Consider the following 16,189-nt stretch of genomic DNA (forward strand, 5'->3'; position numbering starts at 1 on the left):
AGGCTGCTGATCAATGATTCTCTCTCATCACTGATGTTTCTATCCCTCTCTCCCTCTCCCTTCCTCTCTCTGAAATAAGAAAAAACTAGTCATGGCAAGAGACATCGTAGTTGGAGAGAACACAGGCTGATCCCAGAGGCCCTAGGAGTCTCAGTTGCTAAGAACTCCAGATTCATTGTTACCCAGAGACCTTGGGGCAGGGATGAGCAGTGTCATCTGAGTCCAGCAGGAGCCCCTACAGAGTGCACTTTCTATGAAATACAGTGTCGTGGACCATGGTGAGACCTTTGAAAAATCACCCAGTGAAATCCAGGTGGAAAAAAGTGGCACAAGTAGCTGTTGCTTTTAAGTGTCCCTCCCTTGGTTTGATAAAGAGTCCCCAAGGGAGGCAAGGAGAGGTCACGCTCAGTGTGGCCAAGGCCAGTACACGGCCTTTGGGCTGCGGTCTTGGGGAGAGAATATAAGCTTTTCTCATAGGTTATCTTTTCACTTTGGATTCTCACATTCCTTAATCCATTCATAATACATCTGTGAAAGCAGGCTCGTGTTCTACATGTCTTTGTTCTCCAGGCCTTGTCCAGGGCTGGCAGGTGGGAGGTTTTAAGGATACTTCATGGTTGATTGGATGGATGGATGGATGGATGGATTGTTGTATGAGTGTTTAAAGCAGTGGTTCTCAACCTTCTAGCCCTTTAAATACAGTTCCTCATGTTGTGACCCAACCATAAAATTATTTTTGTTGCTACTTCATAACTGTAATGTTGCTACTGTTATGAATCGTAATGTAAATATCTCATATGCAGGATGGTCTTAGGCGGCCCCTGTGAAAGGGTCATTCGACCGCCAAAGGGGTCGCGACCCACAGGTTGAGAACCGCTGGAAAGGCACATGATCCCTCCAGGCAGACTTTCCCCCTCAACCCCCCTCCCCCCAATGATCACCACAAAAGCCCTGCATCTTGTGATTGCCTTGGAGAGAAGATTAGAGGGTGGTGAGGACACCCCCCCCCCACCCGGTTGCTGCCCATTCTGTCTTCAACCAGAGCCACAGGGATAATTATCCTCAGGATCATGAGACCTTAGGACTCATCCGGAGAGTGTGAAGAAATGGGCTCCGAAGCTTTGGACTAAACTCTCTGAGGTCTCCTCTGTCCCTGCAGACAGACTGTTCACTTCTTCCCTCTAAGAGCAGCCTGAACACACTTCTATCATAAAACAATTGAGCATTGTCTTCTGTTTTCCCAAGTTGGCTGAGAGCTCCTCAAAAGCAAGGATTCCCCTCCCCCCAAGAAAAGTTTCTTTTTCTAGTACCTAGTACAGACCTTGGCATGTGGTATAGGCTAAGTTAAAATGGCATGGATCAACGAGATGATAGTTAGATGGTTGAAGAGTAGATTCACGGATGATTTGCTTTGAGCATGCTGGATGAGTGGGTGGATGGATGGATGGATGGTTGGATGGATGATTGGTTTTAAAGGTGATGGGTGGTTGGATGGATGGATGAATAGATGGTTGGCATTTTTTTATAATAAGCTGTTGAATGCTTTGCTAGATGGGTTGTTGAATGGTTTCTGGGTGATTGGTTAGATTTGGATGGATGGATAGGTGACTGGATGGATGGGTTGGTGGATGGATGGATGGATGGATGGATGGATGGATGGATGAAAACGTGTGTCCGTAATGATGACTAGAGTCAGCTTTTCACACGATACAGCAATCCTCCCTGCAGTGCCTCTGATAGTCCTCAAATGCCTATTTACCTGCAGTAACTCAAAGGTATTTTCATTAACTAACAAGCAGAATTTTAAACTTTCCCAAATTCTGGGTATGGTAATGTAGTGTATATTAGTGGGTAAGGGCATAGGCTTTGAAAACAGACCTGGGTTTGAATCTCAGCTGAACTAATTAAAGCAGTGTGACCTTGAACAAATAAATCCCTTGGCCTCTCTAAGCGGTGGTTTCCACATTTGCAAAATGGAAATAATATCATCTTGCAGGGTTGTTATGAGGATTACATGAAATAACGAATGACCAGGGCTGATCGGTGCTCAGTAAACTCTATTGCTATTACTATGGCACTGAACCAAATGTACCCTCCTGTAACTTCTTTTTTCCACCAAGAACATGGTGTGCTATAGTGTTGTATATTTAATGACAAACAAGACTAAATAGTCCCTCATCTCTTGGAGTTCATGTTCTAGTGGAATATTTAAATAATAAACAAGTAAATGAATAAACAATTTCAGACAGTGCTAAATGCTATGCAGAAAATTGAAATAGGGAGCAGTGAAAGAGAGTAATGTGGCTGGGGGCGGGGTGAGGTGGCCCTTTATTGATCGGTGAACTGAGGACAGGAAGGTGCAGCCATGTAAAGATCTACGGGAGCCCTAACCGGTTCGGCTCAGTGGATAGAGGGTCAGCCTGCGCACTCAAGGGTCCCAGGTTCGATTCCGGTCAAGGGCATATACCTTGGTTGCAGGCACATCCCCAGTAGGGAGTGTGCAGGAGGCAGCTGATCGATGTTTCTCTCTCTTCGATGTTTCTAACTCTCTATCCCTCTCCCTTCCTCTCTGTAAAAAAAAATCAATAAAATATATTAAAATTAAAATAAAAATCATCATTCTCCCCTTTAAAAAAATGAAATAAAATAAATAAATAAAGATCTAAGGGAAGGGTGTTCCAGTAGCAAGAATAGCCCATGAAAAGGTGCTGAGGCAGACACCTCAAGTAAAGATAGAAAGGGGCCCGGAGGTGAGGTAAGTAGTAGGACCGGCCAGTCAAGGCACCAGGCCTGCAGGAGGCAGATCATGTAGGTGTGGAGGCTGGGCCATGCGACTTGGACATTAGCCATGTCCATCTCTTCCTGTCCCCTGGAACAAGGTAGAAGGTGCCTTGTTCATTTGGCAGCCATTCAGCTTTCCAGCGACAGGAACAGGCCCCCAGTCTCCTGACCTCCAGGCTACACACTCCCAGTTCTCAGCGTTCCCAGTTGACATTCTGGGACACATGCAGCTAATACCCTGACAATGTTCTGGTCCCATTAACCTCGAACCCACAAGAAATCAGGTTAGACTCAAAGGAAATCAGGCCGAAGAGAGCCGGGAGAACTCTAGCTGGAATTGTAATGAACTGAGCCAGTGTTTCTCCCTGCACCCTTGCCCCTGGTGTGTTTGCAGAGGAAAGGAGGAGGAAACAGCCTCTTTGAGCTGCTTCTGGGATAAAAAATATATATATATCTGGAACCATTTACCCAGGTGGGTCTGGTGTAGGATCCAGGCTTGCAAAGAAAACTAGGATATGACTGACGGTGGCTGATCTCCCGCGGGGCTGATCTAGGAGCTCCAGCGGGTCCTTAGGCTCTAGCCCTCTCCCTCCCTCGGCAGTGCTGCTTCTGTGTTGGTCTCTCTCAGGCAACCTCCATGTGGGGACAAAAGCGCTCTTAGAATCTCCCAGTTGTGTGTACACCCAAAAATGAACATCTCTTATCTAGTTGTCTCAACTAAAGTGTAGAATTCTGTGTTTGGAGCTAATTAGCTTGGTTGGGTCACATGCTCACCTCTGCATCATACAGACTATGGCCAGGGAGATGCAATGTTTAAACTGGCCAGGCCAAAGCTCTGTGAACGCCCCTGACCTTGATAATGGAGGGAGGTCCTCCCCATCCACTTGGACTGAGAATGGAGGAGGGGGGTGAGGCCTCTCAAAATACCGGATGAGACTTTTTGCTTTGCAAGAGGAATAAGTTCTAAAGATCTTCTGTACAGCATCGTGCTTGCAATCAACAAGACTATACAGAGCTCTTAAAATTGTGATAAGAGGGTAGATCTCCTGTTATCTGTTCTCACCACCATTTTTTTGAATGGATGCTTTTAGGAGGAAACAGGAGAATAGACTTGAATGGGCAAAAGCAGCACAGGTATCTTACGTTTTCTAGCTCAGAGTTAACTTCTCCTCCTCAGTGGTTCAGAGATGCACCTCTTATGCCTCTTATCTCCTCCTGTTCGATAGTTTAATATGTGTACCTGTGTCTCCATCAGCTCTTTAAAGCTTCTTGGGGATGGAAATTGTGACTTAAGCACCTCAAGGTCCCCCACTCCTGTTGCACCAGGAGAGCATAAGGGTCCAGAACATGCTTGGTTATGCTGAATCAGGTTTCAGGGCCCAATGTGACTACGGTGCCCCTCCAACAGTCCCCAAGATGAAGCATCAGAGAACCTGCCCCCAACAGGAACTGCTGACCCTCACCCACCTCTGTGATCTTTCGGGTTTTCCGCAGGCAAAGCCAACAAGAACGTCCAGTGGGACGAGGACTCCGTGGAGTATATGCTGGCCAACCCGGTCCGGATCGCTTTCGTCCTGGTGGTGCACGGCCGGGCCTCCCGGCAGCTGCAGCGCATGTTCAAGGCCATCTACCACAAAGACCACTTCTACTACATCCACGTGGACAAGGTGAGCCCCCCATCCAGGCGCCTCCTGCTGGCCTTTCTCTGTGGGTCCCTCTGCCCCTCTTCAAGCCAGCCTCCCTTTCAGGGAAGGCTCTCCTAAAGTGTGTGTGTGTGTGTGTGTGTGTGTGTGTGTGTGTGTGTGTGAGAGAGAGAGAGAGAGAGACAGTCTCTATAAATACTGGTTTTCTTCCCTCTTTTCCTCACTGTCCCACTGCCCAGTACACTGCCTGCCGCTCTGTGAGGGGAGCTATCCCAGGAGTGGGCACACTTTCCCTATGAAGGGCCATATATAAAGATTTTAGGCTTGAAGGTCATACCCTCTCTGTCGCAGCTACTCAGCTCTGCCATTGTGTGAAAGCAGCCATAAACAATACATAAACGAATGATGAATGTGTGTGGCTGTGTCCCAATAAAACTTTATTGATAAAACCCCGCAGCAGGCTTGCTGACCCTTGAACTCTCTTGTCCCAGGGGTTTTCTCTTAGCCTGGAACGTGACATGATTATGTCCTTACTCAAGAGGCAAAGGATCTGCTTCTAGCAGGCCTGTGAGAGGGTGATGGAGACATTCCACTCCTCACAACACTCCTCAGGCTTCGATACAGCTGTATTTCACAGCTCGCTATCCTCAGACCACATGCCTCCGTCTGTATATAAATGCAGAGCCCTAGGCTCCTAGTGAACCGTAGGTCAGAGGATGGGGCCAGGTAATCTGCATTTAAAATAGCTAAAGTGAAATTTAAACAATAATAAATGTTCGAATAGCCATGTAGAAAGATGCCCCCAGCTTGAACCATCTACTGGGCAAAGTTCAGGAACCCTGCCACCTAGAAGGGAAGGGATAGAGAGGGGACAAAGGGGCACGTCTGGGTGTTTTCTGGGCTGCTGAATGTCACCCTTTTCTCTCCTGGGAAAAAGCGCTCCAACTACCTGCACCGCCAAGTGCTCCAGTTCGCCCGGCAGTACAGCAATGTCCGCGTCACCCCCTGGCGGATGGCCACCATCTGGGGCGGCGCCAGCCTCCTGGCCACGTACCTGCAGAGCATGCGGGACCTGCTGGAGATGACCGACTGGCCCTGGGACTTCTTCATCAACCTCAGCGCAGCCGACTACCCCATCAGGTAAGGCGGCCCTCAGCCCCAGCAGCCTGCGCCGAGGTCCTGCTCCCTCCCGTCCTCCCTGGTCTTAGCGTTTTGCCTCCTGTGCAGAGCAGCGTGTACGCTCCTGCACTGTCTTCACAGATCCCTCAGCATGGGATCCACACTGGGCCTGAGCATCATTTGCACATTCACTCGTTCGTTCATTCATTCATTCAACAGATATTTGTTGAGTACACAGTTTTCCTGCTCTGTTTAAGGAAACACTAAAGGGACTGTCACCCTTCCCCACATGGAGCTTTCAGTCCAATCGGGGAGACAAATAACAAACAAAATAAGTCAAATGGTGCATGGGGAAAACAAAGCCGAGAGGATGCAGGGGAGAATTGGAATTTTAACCAGCGTGACAGGACGGTCCTCACCGAGAAGAATGGAAGAGGAAGGAGGAGTGAGTCACTCTGTCAGGGAAAGTGGTCCAGGAACAGGGAACAGCAGTGCTGAGCCCTGGGGCGGGAACACACCTGGTGTGTGGAAGGAACAACGGCGCTCAGTGTGGCTGGGACAGACTAAGTGAGGCGTAGGGTAGTAAGACACAGAAGATCAGAGAGCAACTTGGGGCGAGACTGTAGAGATTCTAGAATTTGGCTGTCACTCAAGCAAGACGGGGCCCACTGGTATGATCTGAGCAGAGGAAGACAAGGTGTGACATCCAGGTTAAACCAGGAGGGGCAGGGAGGAGGAAGGGAGGTCTGGTGCAACAGTTCAGGCACAGTCACAGACGTGTGGGTGTCTTTGGGCTATTCAAGGACCATGGGTATCTTGGATTTTATTCTTTGGCTCCTACCTAATTTTAACAAACAAATTGATTGTCTACATTTTTAAATTGGGAAATTTCACGTGAAACTACAGAGTTTGAGCTTCTCTCGGTCTTCCCACTCAGCCTGCAGCCTGCTTGGCCACAGTCGTGTGGGGCAGATAGAGCAGCCCACAGTCTGCAGCTCCGAGGTAGCGGAGATGCCACGAGGAAGGCCCCTGTGCACAAACAGTGATCTGCTCCGTAAAATAGACCATAAGCAAAGAAAACCCCTCCAGAGAGCTTGTAAAGGAGAAAGGCAAGAAAATGAGGTCTATTTCCTATCCAGACGGCAGCTCTTTGCTCGGCCGTGTCTTCCATCCTGATTTATTGAGGAGGCTGAGAGGCAGAAGTGAGTGGACAGGGAGGGGGACAGTGTGTGAAGCAGAGGGTCTTCCTCCCTCAGATGCCATGAGGGCACTGAACAGCAGTCCCAGAAATGAAGGGATCTTTAAAGAACTCACACACACTTCTATCAGGGCAATTTTCAAACGTGCACAAGAGTGCCGAGACTAATATAATGAACCCCTACTTATACGTTGCCCAGTTTCAACTATAATCAATTCGTGACAGTCTGGTAATGTCTGTGCTCATGTCTCTCCCCCCACCTCCCCCGCCCCCCGTGAACCATTTCCAAGGCATCATCAAATCGTATCTGTAAATATTTCAGTATACATCTCTCTTTGAACATAACATCAATATGATTATCACATCTAAAATATTAAACAGTCATTCCTAAGTCATTAAATATCGAGGCCACATATGCCCAGGAGTTTGGGTTTTGAGTGAGGATCTAGATGAGACACAGGCATGGAAGTGTCTATTTAAAGTGCCCTTCCTTTAGTTCTGGGCTTGGTGGCATCCCATGGTCTGCCAGGGGACCCTGGACTCTGAAGGAGATCTGGGGGAGGCACAGTCTTTGCTCAGTTTAGGCAAAATGCACCTGACACCCTTGAACCTAGGAAGAATGATGGGGGTTATTTTCTTTTGTTTGTAGGATAGCAGAATTTAAAAAAAAAAAGGTGATTTTAAAACATCACTGGCAGGTTTTTCCTAATTTCTTATTTATTCAAACATTCATTCCACAAAGATTTATTAAGCAACTACCGTGCTAGGCATTATTTGGGCATTTAGTGAATAAAAGCCGCACAGCCCCTGCCTGGTGGTACCCTAGAAGGAATTAGCTAATCATGTAAGAGAGGCGTCATGCAAGGTGTGACAGGGCTATCAAGAGGAAGCAGCAGATGGTCTGAGTGCAAGAGGGGCAAAATCAGGATGTCAGAAAGGCCTCGGAATGTGCAGTTTTGAGTTGAGACCTGGGGATAAGGAGGGATCGTCAGCCCTGACCAGGTGGCGTGGTTGGTTAGAGCATTGTCCCGTACAGCAAAGGGCTTCAGGTTCGATTCCTGGTTGGGGCGAATGCAGGAGGCAACCCATTGATGTTTCTCTCTTGAGCTCTTTCTCCCTTCCTCTCTCTCCAAAATCAATAAACATATCCTCAGGTGAGCATTAAAAAAAAAATGGCAAGCAAATGAGAAGGAAAGATCATTCTAGACTAGGATTTCCCAACCTAGGCACTATTAGCATAACAGGCTGGAGCCTTCCATGCTGAGGGGCTGTCCTGGGCACTGTAGGGTGTTTAGCAGCATCCCTGGCCCCACCTACCAGATGCTGGTAGTGCTCCCCACCCCCAGGCACTGTGACATCCACAAACATCTCCAGTTGCTGTTTCCCCAGGGGCAGAATCACTCTCCAGTTCCTGAGAGAAAGGACAGCCTGGATAAGACTTGGGTCAGAGGTGAACTAGATGCATTAGAGAAATTTAAACAGAGTGCAATAGAAGAACGAGGAGAGGTGAGTTAGAGAGGGACAGGGCAAGGTGAGTTAGAACATTCTCCTCCATCTCCCAAGGAAGGACTGAGTTCAGAAATACCCTAACCTGCTGCTATAGAGCAGCTGATGTGGGAGGTGCTTCTGTCAGCCCTCAAAGCGAACCTGTTTTATTGAAGGGCAAGCTGAGGCCCAAGGTCATGTAAAGAATACGTGGCAGGCTGGGGATTAGAACCAGTTCTGTCTGGCTCTAAGGTTGTTATTCTTTCTGCTTGAAGTTGGTCCCTGGGGAAGTCAGCTGGCCCAGAGTGGCGGGATGGCCCCAGGCTGCCTAGAGAGCACAGCCACTCCTCAGCTCCAGACTGGGCAGAGATGTGATTGCACCACCTGGCAGCAGGAAATCTCATGAGTAAAGGTCTCCTATTGTCCCCGAGTCTGACTAGCTAGGATCAAGATTCCCACACTTTCTTCCAGGCCTCCCATGGAGGCCCCAGAGGTCATTTCAGCCTAGGTCAGGCGGCGGAACTCGGCCAGAGACCTCTTGAGATCAGTTAGGTATGCCCAGGCCCCTGGCCCTTCCCAGGAGACTCATGCCAGGTCTTGAGACTGCCCCCTAGAGGCTTTGTGTTGACTTGCAAGTTGAAGCCATAACCAACCATGACCCCTTAACCAAGTCTGCTCTGCCCGGATATCGGAATTTCTAGCATTTCAGCATCCAAGAGGAGGGGTGCTCCGACTCTCAGCAGGTGGCCAAGGTTTGAGTCTGAGTTCTGCCACTTCACTGGCAGAACAAAAACCATCAGAGGTAAATTCAGTCTTTGTGAGATCAGGTTGTAGCAATGCAACCAGCAGAGTGTTGGCACTTAGAAAGTTCCCAGTCAATGTCCACAGTCAGTTTCGTTGTAAGTCTGAGCCTCATATCTGAGGGGTCCAGAAATCCTTCCTTGGACCATATGCCCCACCTATTTGGGGGTTTGGGGAAGAGAGTCATCATATTTCTAGCTTTTTAGCTTCACGCTCTGGGTCTCTGCGTCTCTGTCGCTCTGTCTTTCTCTGCTCTCATTTCAGTGCCCGCCCACCCCTCTCCCCCCCACCCCCCGCCCCGGTTCTTCTGTCCACTGTGCTTTGCCAGCCTGGTGGCCAGAGGCACGTCATGCATCAGGCACTGCTGCTTCCTCTTGCTGTTGTTTTCACGAAGTCGCCCCACACAAAAACATATGAATTTTGCAGATGAATGGTTTTATCCTGGGCAACTCTGATGGGCCTTCACTTCCCATCTGCCACTCCATCTGTAGCTTCCCAAACCACGACTTCTTCCATCCCAGGAAGGGTGAGCAAACTTAGGAGCCTTCTCCAAAGGCGGGAGTGCCCCAAAAGCTTCTGATGGCTCTGAAAACTTGGGGTAGCCAAGGGCAGAGCCTGCTCGCTGTGGCTACTCCGAGCTGTTTGTGATTTGATGTAGCCTCCCCATGCCGCTGCCCAGCTCTGCCTGGGGGACCAGACTTCTTTTAGGGGGTGAACACTCGCTGGCCACCAGCCTGTGTAGGCCCCGGATTCTGCCTGGCTATAGACTGTATGCACCACCGGCTCAGCAAAGGCTGCTTTAGCTTTCTGACTCTCTGCTTGTCCACCTGAGAAACGGCACAATCTCAGTGCCTATCTCATAGGGAGGTTAGGACGATGAAAGGAAATGTTGCATGTCAAGGGCTTAACACGGTGCCTGACATATAGAAAGTGCTTGGTAGACACGGGCTGTTACTAGTGTAATGATGGGATAGTGTGGGCACCACAGGCTGGGCTCACTCATCAACTGAATTGCTTTTGGATTTCCATTCATCGTGAAAAGACTGATGAAATATTTCTTGAATTCACATCTCTTTCAACAGTGGGAAAAGCAGTGTTAGGCTGTAAAGGCCACTGTTTCAAGGGAAAACAGGACAGAAGCAACTCATTTGTGAACGTGCAGACTAGTCCTGCATTTGGAACATGCAAGCTAAGTGCGTTCAGGAACTCAGGTCCTCCCGCTCTGGGCTTGACCAGCCTGCCTGGCCCACACGGGCTGCGGTTGGAGCTGGTGCTGTATCTGGTGCATGGATGAAACAGGATATTTTCAAACACAGAGACCCTGTGAGGTCTTGAATCATCAGAGGGCATGCTTTTATTCAATATATTCTACTCAGTAAGGCAGGAAATTGCTCTAGCATGCGTTAGTTACATGGGCCACAGGACGGCATGAAACAAGAAGCGGTCTGCACTGTTGCTTAGTTGGGGCCAGTGGTAACACTGTCCACCTTCTCCAGGCCCCGTGTCTTGGGGCTAAGTCCAGTGCAAAGGGAGGAGGGCTCAGTGTGTCCTTGGCCCCTCCAGGGCTCACATGCTGTCTGTGGTGTATGTGCATGTGTGTGTGTGTGTGTGTGTGTGTGTGTGTGTGTGTGTGTGTCAGGGGAAATCATATTTAAATTTTCAGCTAAACCCAGGGCCTACTATTCTGCCTCATGGGGGTCCATGGCAACAAGATCTAACCCACCTGGGCCCACCATATGGATATTTACGTTACACTTGACTGTGGACCTAAACACTGTCCTGAGATACCACCCGGCCCGGAGCTCAGAGTGGTTCTGTGGAGCCTCGCCAGGAAGCGCCAGCTCATAGACAGGAAGCAGGTGGCCCAGCTTCCCCGCGATGCTCCAGAGACCAGCATTTGCGTGGGACTGATCAGGCGAGGCTCACCCGCATCCAGCAAACATTTGCTTTGTACCTACTATGTACTAGACCTGCCACAGAGGCCTTTAACTCAAGTTTTGTCTTAAATTTCATTTCCCAAACAAAACTTCTGTGTGAGAAAGTGTGAAGAGGTTAGTGTTGAAACAGAACTTCCAGGAAACTTTGCAAGAAAGCCAAATTTTTGATAATAATTAACATGTTACCCTAGGATTTGAAATTAAGTTACCTGGTACAGATACTCAGACGTCAGCCTCTCCCTTACTTTGCATTCCTTTAGTTGGCTCAGGGGGTTTTGAGTGGGTCACAGAATTCCTTCGTCAATAGCCAACCATATATAGCAAGTGCATATATCGCACTTAATTCCTCCCTGGCATTTTTCTAAATATTTTACATAGTCCTCACAGGAACCCCAGGAAGTATACTTTTGGTATCCCCATTTTTCAGATGGGGAAACTAAGGCACAGAGATGTTAAGAAACCTGACCACAATGATGTAGCCAGTAAGTGACAGAACCAGGATCTTTTTTTTTTAACTGAGGTAAAATTCACTGACTATATAATTAACCAATTGTTTGATCCAGTGGCTTTTAGTACATGCTCAATGGTGTACAACCATCACCTCCATCTGGTTCCTAATCACTTCGTCTCCCCACTAGAAAGCCCTGTACCCATGAAGCAGTCACTCGCCATGTACATCCCCCATTCACCTCCCCCACCAGTCCCTGTCAACCACTAATCTGTCTCTCTGGGTTCACTTATGTTGGCTATTTCATATGAATGGAATCATACCGTATGTGACATTTTGTGACAGACTTCTTTCACGTGGTATACTGTTTTCATGGTTATTCACGTTGTAGCATGTATCAGTACTTCATTCCTTTTCATGGCCGAATGCTATTCCATTGTGTAGATATACCACCGTTTGTGTAGCCTCCCATGAACTGATAGGCCTGGGGTTCTTAAGAGCCCCCAAAACACTCTGTCTCTTGGCTGGCTTGGATGGTGCCATGTGCCCTGAGTCAAGGACCTCATCTGGTTAAAGATGTGTCTGCATCACATGGGATTCTATACAGCGTGGTGCTTCGGACTCTGGTTGACTGAGCCCCGACGATGCTGGGGCCAGGGTGGGGGTGACATACCCCAAGAGGCTGTGACCTTTCCCATTCAGCCTGGTCCTCCTCTGCCTACCTCTTGCCATGATTCCAGTTAGTTGAGACAGATTTGGGGTTGAAGATGGAAAGATGGAAGATAAGGTTGAGGTGTAAGCTTCCCCTACCCCCCTCCTTCTTCCTTCACCATCCAAGCCCCTCTGAGTGCAGCCTGGGGCTGTGTTGGGTAGGAAAGAGCTCAGGCCCCTGGTGAGCCAGCTGAAGACCATGCTCTACTTTCACAGAGGTGTTCGGGAGATGGGGCTCCTACTGACTCCATTCGTTCACTAGGTACCGGGCATTCAACAGTGAGGGAAAGCACAGCCAGTCCTTGCCCTCCTCATCATGGTCAAGTACGCAGACTCATGCCAGACCATCTGGGGTCAATCCCAGCTCTTCTGGGTACTTGCCGTGTAAACTTAGACTTGAGAAAAATCACTTAATGTATTGATACCTCAGTTCCCTCATCTGTAAAACGGAGCTAGCACAGTACCACCCATATGGTTGCTCGAGGGTGAAATGAGTTAACGTATGTAAGGTGCTCAGCCCTCAGTAAGCACTGTCTGTGTGACAGCGAGTTATTAATGGGGGGAGACTGACATGAATCAGAATGGTCACAGGAGTAAACATATCATTACAAAGTGAGGCAAGTGGTCTAAGGAAAGGAAGGAGGGGTCTAAGAGCACTTTGCAAGTGAAACCACCTTGGCCTGGGACCTGGGACAGCCTCCTGTAGGAGACAGCACGGGAACTGAGATGGGTAAGAGGGGTAGGAGTTCGCCAGCAGAAGTGTGAGGGGTCCCAGGAGAGGATTCCAGGAAAAGGGGTGGTGTGGGCAAGGGCCCTGTGGCAGGACAGCCCTTCACATGTATGAGGAGCTGAAAAAAAGCTAATGTGGCTGCAACTCAAAGAGCAAGGGGTTCCTGGTTAGCAGTGAGGTAGGTTGAGGCCAGTCCCCCCGGGGACTTTGGGTTACCTGTTGGTGGTTGAAGCCACAGCCCGAGAGCTGTGTGGTTTCAGCGGGCAGTACTCCCATTTGCAGTCTGGAGGGATCACGTTGGCTGCCCTGGGAGAACAGTTGGGAGGGGTCTCAGGTGGGGAGGCCAGTGAGGAAGGGGGTGCTTGCTGATCCCAGAATTATGCCCAGAGAGTCCCCTCTCCTCTCCAGCCTCCTGGCAGAGGCAGGTGTCCTGGAGCCACCATGAGCTTCCTGAGTCCAAGCAGAGCGGATGGTTAGCCTTTCAGTCACACAGAGCCAGGCAGCCACCTTCTGCTTGGGGACCAGGACCCCACACCTGCATGAATCAGCCTCGTTCAGGAGGCTGGCAGCGCAGGGCTGATGCACAGAACCCAGAGAGCCAAGACCGCCCAGTGACCTGGGCAAGAGTTTGGGGAACAGGTCAGGAGCACTGAGCAGGGAGGCAGAAGGGGACAGCCTGGGGTTCAGGAAGGGACTGTGAAAGCCTGTGCGTTCACACTCTTCTTTGTCCTTTTGTTTTTAATTGTGGTAAAATATACATAACATAAACTTTAGCATCTTAACTATTTATGTGTACAGTTCAGTAATGCGAAGTGCATTCACACTGTTGTGTAACCGATCTCCAGGGCTCTTCATCTTGGAAAACTGAAACTCTACCCATTAAACAATCCCCATGCCCCTCCCCCGCCCCCTGGCAACTGCGGTTCTACTTCCTGTCTTGTTGACTTTGACTACTCTAGGTTCCTCATTTAAGTGGAATCACATAGTGTTTATCTCTTTGTGACTGGCTTGTTTCGCTTAGCATGATGTCCTCCATGTCGTAGAACATCAGAAATTCCTTCCTTTTTAAGCCCAAATACTATTCCATTGTAGGAATAGACCAGCTTTGCTTCCGTGTTCACCCATCATCCGTGGATACTGGGTTGCTTCCACCTCTTGGTGGATAATGCTGCTATGAGCATGTGTGTGCAGGTATCTCCTCGCCTCTCTGCTCTCAGTCCTTTGGGCTGTGTACCCAGAAGTAGAATTGCTGGCTCACACGGTAATTCTTTTTTTTTGGGGGGGGAGGGGGGTGGACTCTCCAGACTGTTTTCCACAGCACTGCACCACCCCTTCACATTCCCACCAGCAGTGCCCAGGGTTCCATCATCCGCACACCCTCACCAGCGCTTGTTATTTCCACCTGTTTTTGAGTAGCCCTCCTGATGGGTGTAAGGTGCTTCTTGTTCTTTTTAAGGAGCATAAACTCCTGAAACAACGAGTTTTCTCTCCACAGAACCGTTAGGTTAGCTACAGGGAATTGTCTCCCCACGGGACCAGGCTCTCACAGGATTCCTATTAAACTTCTCTCCAACCCACATCAGCCCCTCCTCATTGCCCTTTGCTGAGTAGGACCATCCGTTGGCCTGTTCACTGGGGCTGGAAGCCTGTGTGCCCCCCACCTCGTCAACCCGCCAGGGCCTGCGCCTTCTAATTCTACCCCTGACTTCTTTCTCATGGACATCCCCCCGGGACCCTCTCCATCTCTGCCCAAGCCAGACCTCATTGCTTCACCCCGGGGCCCTCAGAGCCCCCCAGGAGGACATAGCTGAGCCAGACCCTGAAAACGGACTCGAGCTTCTCCCCAGCCATTTGGGAAAGCATTGGCCCCAGCCCTCCTGGGAGCAGCTTGCAGCCCGTAATCATTTATTTACTCAAGCAGGTGTGCTGAGTATTTGTGGAGCACAGGCCGAGTGCCAGGCACTGGGCTGGGTGCTGGGAGATGCAGCCGGGAAAGACCTGCTCATTCACTGAGGGAGCTCACTGTCTGTGGGAGAAATGGAGGTCATATTCGTAAAATCATGCCAGGGTGTCCCAGTGGAGAATAAGAAGGGGTCCTACCCTAAGGAGTGTGGTCAGGGAAGAGGAGATGCCTTTAGAGAGGGAAGTTTAAGCCAAGACCTGAAATGGGGCTCCCTATGAAAAAAAGGGGTGGAGGTGCCAGGCAAAGGGGAACAGCATGTGCAAGGTCCCTGAGGCAGGGAGGAGCCCAGCACATTCCAGGGGCTAAAGAGAAAGGAGGTCAGGTGGGGCAGCGCGGTGGAGGCGAGGAGTGGGGAAGATGAATCTGGAGAAGGACATTAGGGAACTTACCAGCCCTGCGACTCATCTTCTGCCCAGCAGACTCTTCTCTTGGTGCCCTTAGCCTCTGCCTTAGTTTCCTGTGGCTCCAGGAGAACACGACCACTGGCTTACAACCACAGAAGTGTATTCTCTTACAGTTCTGAAGCTGAAGTCTGAGATCAAGGTGTTGGCAGGGCCGTCCTCCCTCTGAAGGTTCTAGAGAGAATCCTTCCTTGCCTCTTCCTAGTTTCTGGTGGTTGCCCTCAATCCTGGCATTCCTTGACTTGTAGATGCATCACTCCAATCTCCCTCCATCTTCCTTTGGCCCCTCTTTCTTATGTCTGCCTCTCCTGACACAACCTGCTCATAAGAACAGCAGTCATTGGACTTAGGGCTCACCCTAATCCAGCAGGACCCCATCTTAACTGCATCTACAAAGTTCCTGTTTCCAAAAAAAAAGTGCCTCCTGAGGTTCCAGGGGGATGTGAATTTTGGGAGGAGGATCCCCTTCAACCCATTACAGCCTGCCGTCACCCTTGAGTGCAAGACATACTTGGGAGGCGTGGTGCTGTCCTAGGTCCCCAGCCACATCTGGAGGGGGCGGGAGCCTCCTCTAAAGGCTGTTCTAGCAAAGACACCATCCTCTGGCCTCACGCTGGGGTGGAGCTGGCGCTCTCCCGTGCCTCCATTCAGCCGTCACTTCCTGAGCACCTACCATCGCTCTCTCCAGGGGCAGAGCAGGCAGCCAGGCAGACAGGGTCCCCGCCGTGGGAGCCTGGCACCCTGAGAAAGGCAGGGCTCCACCTGATTCTTGGAAGCTTCCTTTAAAATATCAGAATTCCACTGCAGACCAGTTGAATATAAATTCCTTGTGGGAGACAAGAATCTATATGTATTTTTTAAAGCTTTCCAGGTGACTGGAATACAGTCGGGGTTGAAAACCACTGGCCTGGGGGAGACACAGACATTCGTCACTTTAATTACAGTAATAAATCGCAAGGGGAATGCTGCGAT

The 16,189-nt window shown here is 49.7% G+C and overlaps 1 protein-coding gene across 1 annotated transcript in view; it reads left to right on the forward strand.

The window, feature by feature from the left end:
* The window catches only part of XYLT1 (xylosyltransferase 1), a 127,113-nt gene that overhangs the window by 52,656 nt on the left and 58,268 nt on the right, over positions 1–16,189 (forward strand). The window contains exons 3-4 of the mRNA XM_023764237.1: positions 4,276–4,448; positions 5,362–5,564. Of these exons, the coding sequence (XP_023620005.1) occupies positions 4,276–4,448; positions 5,362–5,564 (376 nt within the window). The remainder of the gene's footprint in view (positions 1–4,275; positions 4,449–5,361; positions 5,565–16,189) is intronic.

Source organism: Myotis lucifugus, unplaced genomic scaffold, assembly GCF_000147115.1.
Source record: "Myotis lucifugus unplaced genomic scaffold, Myoluc2.0 scaffold_324, whole genome shotgun sequence".
In the NCBI taxonomy this organism is placed as follows: Eukaryota; Metazoa; Chordata; class Mammalia; order Chiroptera; family Vespertilionidae; genus Myotis; species Myotis lucifugus.